The 9,190-nt window shown below is 62.4% G+C and overlaps 1 protein-coding gene across 1 annotated transcript; it reads left to right on the top strand.

Annotated features, from left to right (window-relative positions):
• The first annotated feature begins 1,253 nt into the window (after positions 1-1,253).
• Positions 1,254-7,642, top strand: IL36RN (interleukin 36 receptor antagonist). The gene is made up of 6 exons (XM_054019067.1): positions 1,254-1,325; positions 3,707-3,750; positions 4,262-4,398; positions 5,462-5,656; positions 6,494-6,618; positions 7,075-7,642. Exons 3-6 carry the CDS (start codon positions 4,317-4,319, stop codon positions 7,282-7,284), a joined length of 612 nt encoding a protein of 203 aa, XP_053875042.1. The 5' UTR covers positions 1,254-1,325; positions 3,707-3,750; positions 4,262-4,316; the 3' UTR covers positions 7,285-7,642.
• Positions 7,643-9,190: the final 1,548 nt, after the last annotated feature.

Below are 9,190 nucleotides of genomic sequence, written 5' to 3'. Positions count from 1 at the left end.
AGCCCCAGGCAGCCCCACGGTGTCAGTGGGAGCGCTGGGCACATGAGGAACATGGGGGGTAGCACCCCCAGTGAGCCGTGGGGACTGCCTGGAGAGCTGGGCACCCGAGGTTGCAGACAGGCCCTGCTGCTGGGCTGGGGCTTCCCAGGCCTCCCCAGGACACACACGTCCTTCCTTGTGGGTTTATTCCCCTCGTGGGCTGCTCCTCCAGCCCCCCATCAGTGGGGAACCAGCGAGCCTGCCCCAGTGTTTGGCACGAAAGGCCAATGGCTCAGGGAAAACCAGGAGCCTTTCCCAGCCAGCTCTGCCCACAACTCGGGCGCCCATCCTGGGAACCAGGGTGTGGCTGAAATCCAGAGGGGGCTGGGGACACTCGATGCACCCAGATGGGGGTGGGAGAACCAGTTCATTTGAGGAGGGGCCTCTGCTCGCGCTGTGCGTGGAGGGCCAGCCCCACGGCGGCTGGGGCATTTCACCCATCATTGCATCCTGATCCCCCTGAGGCAATGCCGCCCACGGCTCTGGCATCACACGGGACCAAGCTGCACCCACAGCCTGCTTGGCAGGTTCCCTTAATTCCACCCACTGACGTGGCAGCAGCAAGATTTCAACATCCCCCAGCTTCCGCGGCTGCCTCCTCCTGGCCTGAGGTGGGGACCGGCCCAGCATGAGCCAGCTGCACATGCAGGGTCCCTCGCCATGCCTGGGGCTCAGCACTGGACTCCCCAGCTCTGCATGCTCCTGACACCCCAAGTACCCCTCCCCACGGATCTGCGATAGCACCAGCCGCAACGGGGGGCAGTTGGCTGGGGACAGCTGGGTTCATGACGCAGACGCTGGGCTGCAGCTGAGCTGAGCTGGGTTCTGTGTCAATCTGTCTGGGCCTCAGTTTCCCCATCTCTGTTGGGATCTGCACAGCCCCCAGCATGACAGGGCCCTGATTTCAGGGGGGGGTCTGGGCAGCGCCCAGCACAATGGGGCCCTGATCTCGGGCGGGGTTTGGGCAGCATGCGGCATGACGGGGTCTCAGGTCTTTATCTGAGAATTCCTGCATTGGGGTTTCCAGACTGACCCAATTCCTGCCCATACATCACTCAGTTCATAAGCTCTCCCCAGCCCTCTCGTCCGGGACTGGGTGTTGCCCCTTCCGGAAAGCCGCCATGTGTCAGCCGAATTTGCATGTTACATCAGCGCTGTCCTCTACCAGGCCCATTGTTCCAGGTGTAACCGTCACTCCCTGCACGGCAGGGCCCATAAGTAGCTGTGGAGCTGCTGGGCGAGTGCGACAGCACGTTCCAGAGCTCACAGGAACTTGTGGACTGCAGGTACTGCTCTCCCCTGGGTGCTCAGTGCCACGGGCCTCCTCTGCCAGCTCGCTGCCCTGGCGCCTGGTGTGTCCTCTGCTTTTTCTTCTGGCTGGGATGGGGGATGGGTATACAGGGAGGGGCAGGAATCCAGTGCCCCACCGGGTGGGCACTGGGGCTGGGTTCAGCTAGGATTACCAGCTGCTGGCTGAACAGAGAGCCCTTTGCAGCCTTCATGGCTGGGAGTTACCTGGGCACAGGTGCCTGCCAGGGCTGGCCCGGGCCCGAGCCCAAAGCCTTTGGCATCATTGGCAGGTCTCCCCTTGGGTTGGCACCTCAGCTGCTGTAAAGCAGCAAAGCTCCACCAATTCCCCTGGGCTCAGGCCCCCATGGTCAGAAAGAATGCCTAGGAGGCCTATGAGCTGCCACCATCTCGCACAGCCAGGTGTTCACTCTGGAACCTAGTGATGACCTCAGACATGTTGCCATTGCGGACTAATGTCTCTGCTGTTGCACATGCGGCCGTCCTGGGACTGTGGGCAGCTCCTGGCACGACAGGCTGTGTTGGAGAAGGATGCCCCAACCTGAATTCCGGCTCCCTGGTTAAAGACACACTGATGCGGCCCGTCTCAAAGTCCCACTGTTGGGGCTCAGTCCCAGCCGCAGGCAGGGTCAGACCTTCATGATAGCCAGGAATCCTGCTCATTCCTGACTGAGGCCAGGTGCCGGCCTCTCTCTCCCCCAGGCCCAGCCATGTCCAGCACCCCGGAGTCACACGTGAGTTGGGGGATACCCCACAGGTGAGTCCCAGCCTCTAGGCTCTACCACGGAGGCTGGCCATCTGTGGGTCCCTGCCTTGCCAGGCTCCCTGGGGCATGGGCGGGTGGCTGTGAGCACAGCTCATGAGCCGTGTCTACACCCTCCACCCACGCACCCCAGGAGAGCCGCTCTGGCTGGAGCTGTAAGCTGGGCCTACCCGCACCTGGGCTTGGAACAGCCTTTGGAGTCCTCTGACGCGGGCTAACGCCGCAGGATGGCACCGACAGGCCCTACTTCTGTGCCCAGCTCACACTGCTGGCGCTCAGCAGTGGCTCCCTGGGTAGGGTTACCATATTTCAATTTGAAAAAAAGGAGGACACTCCACGGGGCCCCGGCCCTGCCCCAACTCCGCCCCTTCCCCAAAGTCCCCGCCCCAACTCTGCCCCCTCCCCTGAACGCTCCGCCCCCTGCTCCTCCCCCTCCCCTGCTTCCCGCGAATCAAATCAAATGTTCGCGGGAAGCCTGAAACAGGGAGGCAGCAGGTAAGCTGGGGCTGGGGCTGAGGCGGGGCGCAGCGCGGCCCAGTCCGGCCCCCCCGGCCGAGTGGCTCCCTCCGGCGGCCGGCCGGCCCAGGCCAAGAGGCTCTGGCCCCGGCGTCTCCCACCCGACTCGGCTCGGGCCCTGGGGCGCCGACCCTGGTTCCAGCCAAGCGGCTCTGGCCCGCCCTGGCCCAGCGGCTCCGGCCCCCGGTCGAGCACCGCCGGCCCCAGTGGCTCCAGCCCCCGGCCGAGCACCGCCAGCCCCAGCAGCTCCGGCCCCCCGCCGAGCACCGCCAGCCCCAGCAGCTCCGGCCCCCGGCCGAGCACCGCCGGCCCCAGCAGCTCTGGCCAGGACCCAAGCCCCATGACCCCTCCCTCCCTATTTTCCCAGACATGTCCAGCTTTTGGGGATTAGCTCCCGGACGGGGATTTGAGGCCCAAAAAGCTGGACATGTCCAGGAAAATTCGGACGTATGGTAATCCTATCCATGGGCATCAATGGGCCAGATCCTCTGCTGATGTCAATTGGTGTCGCTCCACTGCTGCGTGGGGAGCCCAGGGCTGGAGTAGCAGGGGTCCACAGGTCGGGAGTGAGGGGCACCGGCAGACCTGGGGGAGAGCAGGCCTGAGCTAGCAGGGGCTGTGGGTCGGGCATGAGGGGCCTCGAGAGAGCTGGGGGTGCAGGGCTGGGCTAGCAGGGGGCTGCGGGTTGGGAGGAAAGGGCGCAGGCAGAACTGGGGGGAGCCCAGGGCTCATCTAGCAGGGGGCTGCGGTTCGGGAGTGAGGGGCACTGGCAGAGCTGAGGGGAGACAAGCGCTAGGGTAACAGGGGTCTGCGGGTCGGGAGTGAGAGGCACCAGCAGAGCTGGGGGAGCCCATGACTGGGCTAGCAGGGGCTGTGGGTTGGCAGTGAGGGGCACCGGCAGAGCTGAGGGGGGACAAGGGCTGGGCTAGCAGGGGGCTGTGGGTCGGAAGAGAGGGGCACCACCAGGGCGGGTGCAGGGAGCCCAGGGCATCCCAGGGCTTCCTGAGAGGTCAGCAGCCGGGGGCAAAGGTCTGGCCGTGGGTGCTGCCGTCTCTGGTCACCGTCTCCCTTTGTTGACAGCAAAGCCACAGGAGGAGGAGAGCCAGCTGGAGACAGTGTGTGGGGTAAGAGCTGGGGCTGGGCTGTGGTCTCCCTTCGGTGGATCCAACGTGCCTGGGGTGGGAGGGGTGAGGAACTCAGCACTTTCTGCCCTGTCCCAGCTGCCATCTCCCCCCAAAAAGCTCTGCCTCCCACTCAGCTGAGGCTGAGAACGCAATGGTGCCGACAGCCACTATGCAGCCTTCCAGATGGCTTTTGGAACTCCCTGCTACTGGATGCCAGCTAAGACCCTCCTCCCCCCCCCCAAATCAGCCAGGTGCCCTCCGTGTGCTACAGCCCGTATCTGCCCCCATGGACAGCCCTTCCAGGGGCACATTGGGGTTGATGTTTTTCCCAGGAGGCTGTGATTGGGGGAGGGGGTGCAGAGAAGGGGGTGGGAATGCCTCCCTGCCAGGTCTGTGAGTCAAATGTGGGGAAGTGAGTCCATGGGGCAGGGTCCCCCATAGCTCTGAGACCCCTGCTCTGTGCACGGGGACGACGACACTGAGATCACTGACCCCAGTCTCCCCTCTCCAGCTGGAGAGCGCTGCCTGAACACCGCTGTAGGCTGGGCTCAGGGGACGGGCTGAGGATGGAGCCGGATTCGCAGTCGGTCGTAGACCCCAACATGGAGGAGCTGTTCAGCCTTTTCTTGGATGAAGATAGTGACCCAGGTAGGGTTACCATCCGGGTTTCCCCGGACATGTCCGGCTTTTTCAGCTTTAAATGGCCGTCCGGGGGGGATTTCTAATAAAGTAGAAATGTCCGGGATTTCCCCTTCCCCTCATGCAGAGTGCGGTGCGGCTGATTGGACGGCTGGGCCTGATTGAAAGCCCCTCGCAGCCACTGGAGCCTCTAGCAGCCAGAGTCCCTCCCCCTCCCCTGCTCCCTCCTCTCCCACAGCAGCGCCACAGTGTTTGGCTGCATGTGGAGCCCGCAGCTCTCCCTCACCCTGTGGGGGGAGGGGGGGCAGGCAAGGGACAGGGAACGGGGGGTTAGATTGGTCGGGGGTTCTGGAGGGGCTGTCAGGAGAAGGGGGGGTAGAGAGCAGTTGGGGCAGGCAAGGGACAGGGAACAGGGAGACTTAGATAGGGGGTGGGGTCCTGGGGGCAGTTAGGGTGGGGGGGGGTCTCAGGAGAGGGCAGTCAGGGGCCAGGTAGGGGGATTCTGAGGGGGGCAGGAAGTGGTAGGGGACGGGGCTGGGGTGGGACTAGGGCGGCACCCCTTGTCCTCTTTTTTGATTGTTGAAATATGGTAACCCTAGACCCAGGGGTTCGGGGTGGCTGCGCCAGAGGAGGAGACGTGGACGCTGCTTAGTAACTTGTCTGCAGTGCCCCCCATGCCCTCAGCGCCCATCGCAGCCCAGAGCCCATCTGGGGAGGCAGAGGCTGAGGTCCCTACAGGCCCCTGGTTGTCAAATGACCCAGGAGACCAGCAGCTGGGGGCCCCAGAGGGGAGTCTGGTCTTAGCAACTGTGTAGCCACAGCTAGAGAAGCTGGCTGTGATCAGGGCCCTGTCGCGCCGGGCGCTGCCCAGACCGTGACCAAGATCAGGGCCCTGTTGTGCTGGGGACCCTGGTGTCAGGGGGATGGGGACCCCAACCATGGGAGTGCGGGGGCAGGGAGGGGGACCCCGGTGATGAAGGTGCAAGGCAGGTAGGGGGATCCGAGTGGCGGATTTAGGGGGGGGGGTCACACACCAGCACCTGGGTAATGGGCTTGTTGGTTTGTTTCCCAGATGTCGGGGGCGGGAATGTGAGCGTGACGCTCCATGATGACAACCTGGAGATTCTGACGTTACCCACCCCTGGCTTGCGGCCGACTAAACAGCCATTCCACTACCAGATCCGCGACACCAGCCACAAGGCCTTCTACCTGCGGGACAACAGCCTGGTGGCCGCGAACCTGCAGGGCGAAAACGCCAGCCACGAAGGTTGGTTGCCCCCAGGATCCCTGCTGGGGTTTCACGGCTGGTGACCTCACACCACCCCCTTCCCAGAGCCCCCTGCGCAGTGGCTCCAGCTTCCTTAGCCCATTTGGCTCCCGGGCGCTGGGAGACGCCAGGCGGGGCTCTGTCCCCACACAACGCTCCTGGGAGTTTGCAGCCAGCGATGCCCACCCCAAGGGGCTGAGATGCCAGCAGAACCAGGCGCCCCCTGCCCCACTCGCTCTGCTGGTCTCCTGGTCTCGTTCCAGCGGCCGGCACGTTGCACATTAACAGAACGGCTGTTCAGGGGAACCCTTTGCAACAAGAAGGAAGGGCGGAGCATGGTCCTGAGCCACACCCAGCCCCTCCACTGTTCCTAGGGCCGGTGAAAAATCAGGTCCCAACCTGGGGAAATTCCCACCTTTCGAATTTAGTTTCCACCCCGAGTTGGGGTGAACAGTACAAATCTCGCCCACCAGGGAGGGGCGGGTTGGGAATGGGGGGAGGTTCCATGTCACTTTGCTGGGAGGGAGTGAATTGCGGTCGTCCCAGCCGCTGCAGGGCCTTGTGGGGGCTATATTTCACTCGCCTTCTTCTCCTCACTGGGCCAGGTGCCCCAGCTGGACTACAGTTCCCAGGATGCACTGCCATGCAAGACACATGATACTATTACAATGCATCCTGGGAGATGTAGTCCAGCCAGGGATCCTGGCCCATGGAGAACAGTGGGGCCATGAGGCAGTGAGGGGGGACCAGAAGCAGCCAATGCTGGGAGGTCAGTGACCTGGGGGAGGCCCTGACCGTGCTTTGATCACATTTTCCCCTCTCGATCTCCCTCCACAGAAAAGGTCAGCGTGGTTCCCAACAGAAGGCTGGAGCGCAAGAGGTGTCCCCTGATCCTGGGCATCAAAGGCGGAAGCCAGGGCCTGTCTTGTGGAACAGCTGAGCAGCCCCGGCTGCAGCTGGAGGTGAGTGCGATGCCAGGGACCCCTTGCCGGCCCCTCCCTGAGTCTCTGCTGTGGGGTTCTCAAAACCCTGCTCAGAGCCAGGGCTGGACCAGGGCGTAGGCCCTACCAGCCAGCTCCCGGAGCCCCCCTCCTGGGATCACGGGAGTGTCCCACACTCTCAGGATTCATCACAGAAAAGGTTCATCTCCAGCTGTCCTGGTTGTGCAGAATGGAACTGGAGCAGAGCGAATGTCTGAGTTTGCAGACAGCCTGAGCCCACAGGTCAGAGAGGAGGGACCGGCCCTGGCCTCTCAATGGGCCTGGCTGGGTTTTGGCCAGCAGGCCCCAATCCCTCTCCTTAGTCAATACAAACAGTTGCCCCTGGGGCCCAGATCAGCCTCCCAGCCCCATACTCCATTGTGTCCGGCTGTCCCGAGGCGTCACTGGTTCTAACCTACCCTCCTCCCCCGCCCACAGGACATGCACCTTATCGAGCTCTTCTACAAGGATGAGGAGGCCAAGCGCTTCACCTTCTTCAAGACCTACAACGGCAGCACACATCGCTTCGAGGCTGCTGCCTACCCGGGCTGGTTCCTCTGCACCTCAGCCCAGGACAACGAGCCCATCAGCTTCACCTCCCACCCAGGGGAAGCTGCCATCACCGACTTCTACTTCCAGCCCAAATAGCCACAGGGCGGGAGCCAGATGCTGCTTCAGCCCTGCCCTCCCGGTGGCTAGCCATGGTGGAGGGCTTAGAGCTACCCACTGTGACGGGTTGGATCACAGAAACCCCCTTGGGAACTGCCAACTGATGTGCCGAGACCACCCCTGCCCCTGCTTTCCTGCCCTGGCAGCCTAGGACTCCAGCACCTTGTCTTGCTGAGCCAGACACACCCGTCTGCTCCAACACAGACCCAGGGTCTGAAGTACTTGCCCCAAAGCTGCAGACTTGACTGAAAACAGCTTACAGAAGTGTTCCTGTCTTTTACAGTCAGATGCCCAACTCCCAACGGGGTCTAAAGCCAAATAAATCCGTTTTACCCTGTGTCACGGCCTCACAGATCGTGCCCACTTTTGGCCCCGTGTGGTCCGTGGGGGGTGCCCCTGTTAGCGAGACAGCCCTTCGCGGGGCTCCACTCTCTCTTGGGGTCAGGCCCCTCCACCTCCTGGAGCCACACCTCTTGGAGCCTTAGCACACTTGTTTCTTGCCGTGGGCCCCCTCAGGGAGTCCACTCGCTCTGGACCCCCCGGGCCTTCACCCCCGAAGGGGTTGATGCCACCCTGTTCTCTAGACTGGAGCGACTCTCAGCCAGTGTAACACAGGAGGGTTTATTGAAGGTTGAACACAGCACAGGAAATTCTCAGGGCCTCAGGCCTGGCCTCCCTCAGCACAGCACATCCCAGTCTCTCTGCCTCCAGGTAGGCTCTGCCTGCTCCCCCTCTCCAGCCCCGAGCCCCCCTGCTCCCAGCTGGGCATCTGAAATCACCGGCCTCAGGCTCAGCCTCTGTCCATTGTCTTCTCTCCAGGTAAACAGGGTTGTAAACCGGGGCCTCCTCTTCTCACTTCTGTCCTCTGGCTGGAACCAGCTGGTTAGGTCACTGGGTCCTCACTCTGCAGCCCATTGTCCGCCCACTGGCCAGAACCGGCTGCGTCTCCTCAGCTGGGCCTCCGGGTCGCCAGGTCACCGGTTGCTGGGGTATCCATCCTCCAGGCCATCGGCTGGGTCCCCAAGTTCTCTCTCCGGTCCTCTGCAAAACAAACTCCTTCTCCCCTCACCTCATTAAACCAGTAACACCCAGGGAAACTGAGTCCCACTCCCTCCGCATGCAAACCATTGAAACTCCACAGAAAACAAAAAAAAACCCACTTCGTAAGCTTTATACAGGGTAAACTCATAAATCCCGTTAGAGGGGCTGATGGAGGCACCGCTCCACACTGCTGATGGGAAGAGATCTTGGATTTTAGCATGAGCCCTGTGTAACTGTCCTGGCCAGCATGGGATCTATGCACCCAGCAAGCAGAGAACCAGGGTCATGCCATAGGGCCGCAGAGCTGGAGGGACCCTTGGGGGTCGTCTGCTCCAGCCACTTTCCTGAGGCAGGATCGAGTATGACGGGTTTCTCCAGCCTGTTCTTAACCCTCCGGTGCCGGGGGTCCCACAGCCTGTAACCATCGGGGGCTGGTCTGGCACCGGACCAGCCACGGTGCTAGGAAGTGTCACTCTTGTGTGGCTGATTTTGGATGCAGCTGCCCCCCAGGATTACCCTTGTTGACTTCCCCCTCCCCCCAAAAAAATGCTAGGGCCAGAAGGGGCTGGCGTGTGGGTCCAGCCTGGCCTCAGGGGCCGTATTCGAGGCACGAGAGACTGGGTGGCAGGGCCTGGAGGAGTTGGAGCGTTTGGGGTTCATTTTGGTATCTGGCTTCGTACTGGCCCCCGGCCACGGGTCTGGCTTTTCCCTCTCTTTGTACAGGCTGATTTGAGAAATAAAACGACTCGAAATGCCCAGGGAATCGCTGCCAAACATGTGAGCGCTGTGCGGGGGCATTCGGCTGAGTGTGTGATCGACGATTGAAAATGGTGGAGGGGAACCG

The sequence above is a fragment of the Malaclemys terrapin genome, chromosome 2 (genome assembly GCF_027887155.1).
Source record: "Malaclemys terrapin pileata isolate rMalTer1 chromosome 2, rMalTer1.hap1, whole genome shotgun sequence".
NCBI lineage: Eukaryota > Metazoa > Chordata > Testudines > Emydidae > Malaclemys > Malaclemys terrapin.
Note: the sequence above shows the minus strand (reverse complement) of the source record. Positions and strands in the feature narration are given on the sequence as shown.

Excerpts from the sequence above, each read along its gene's own strand:
- IL36RN (XM_054019067.1), top strand. The coding sequence starts at position 4,317 with ATGGAGCCGGATTCGCAGTCGGTCGTAGACCCCAACATGGAGGAGCTG. Across the intron at positions 4,399-5,461 it reads GGATGAAGATAGTGACCCAG|ATGTCGGGGGCGGGAATGTG; the intron begins GTAGGGTTACCA and ends TTTGTTTCCCAG. Across the intron at positions 5,657-6,493 it reads CGAAAACGCCAGCCACGAAG|AAAAGGTCAGCGTGGTTCCC; the intron begins GTTGGTTGCCCC and ends CTCCCTCCACAG.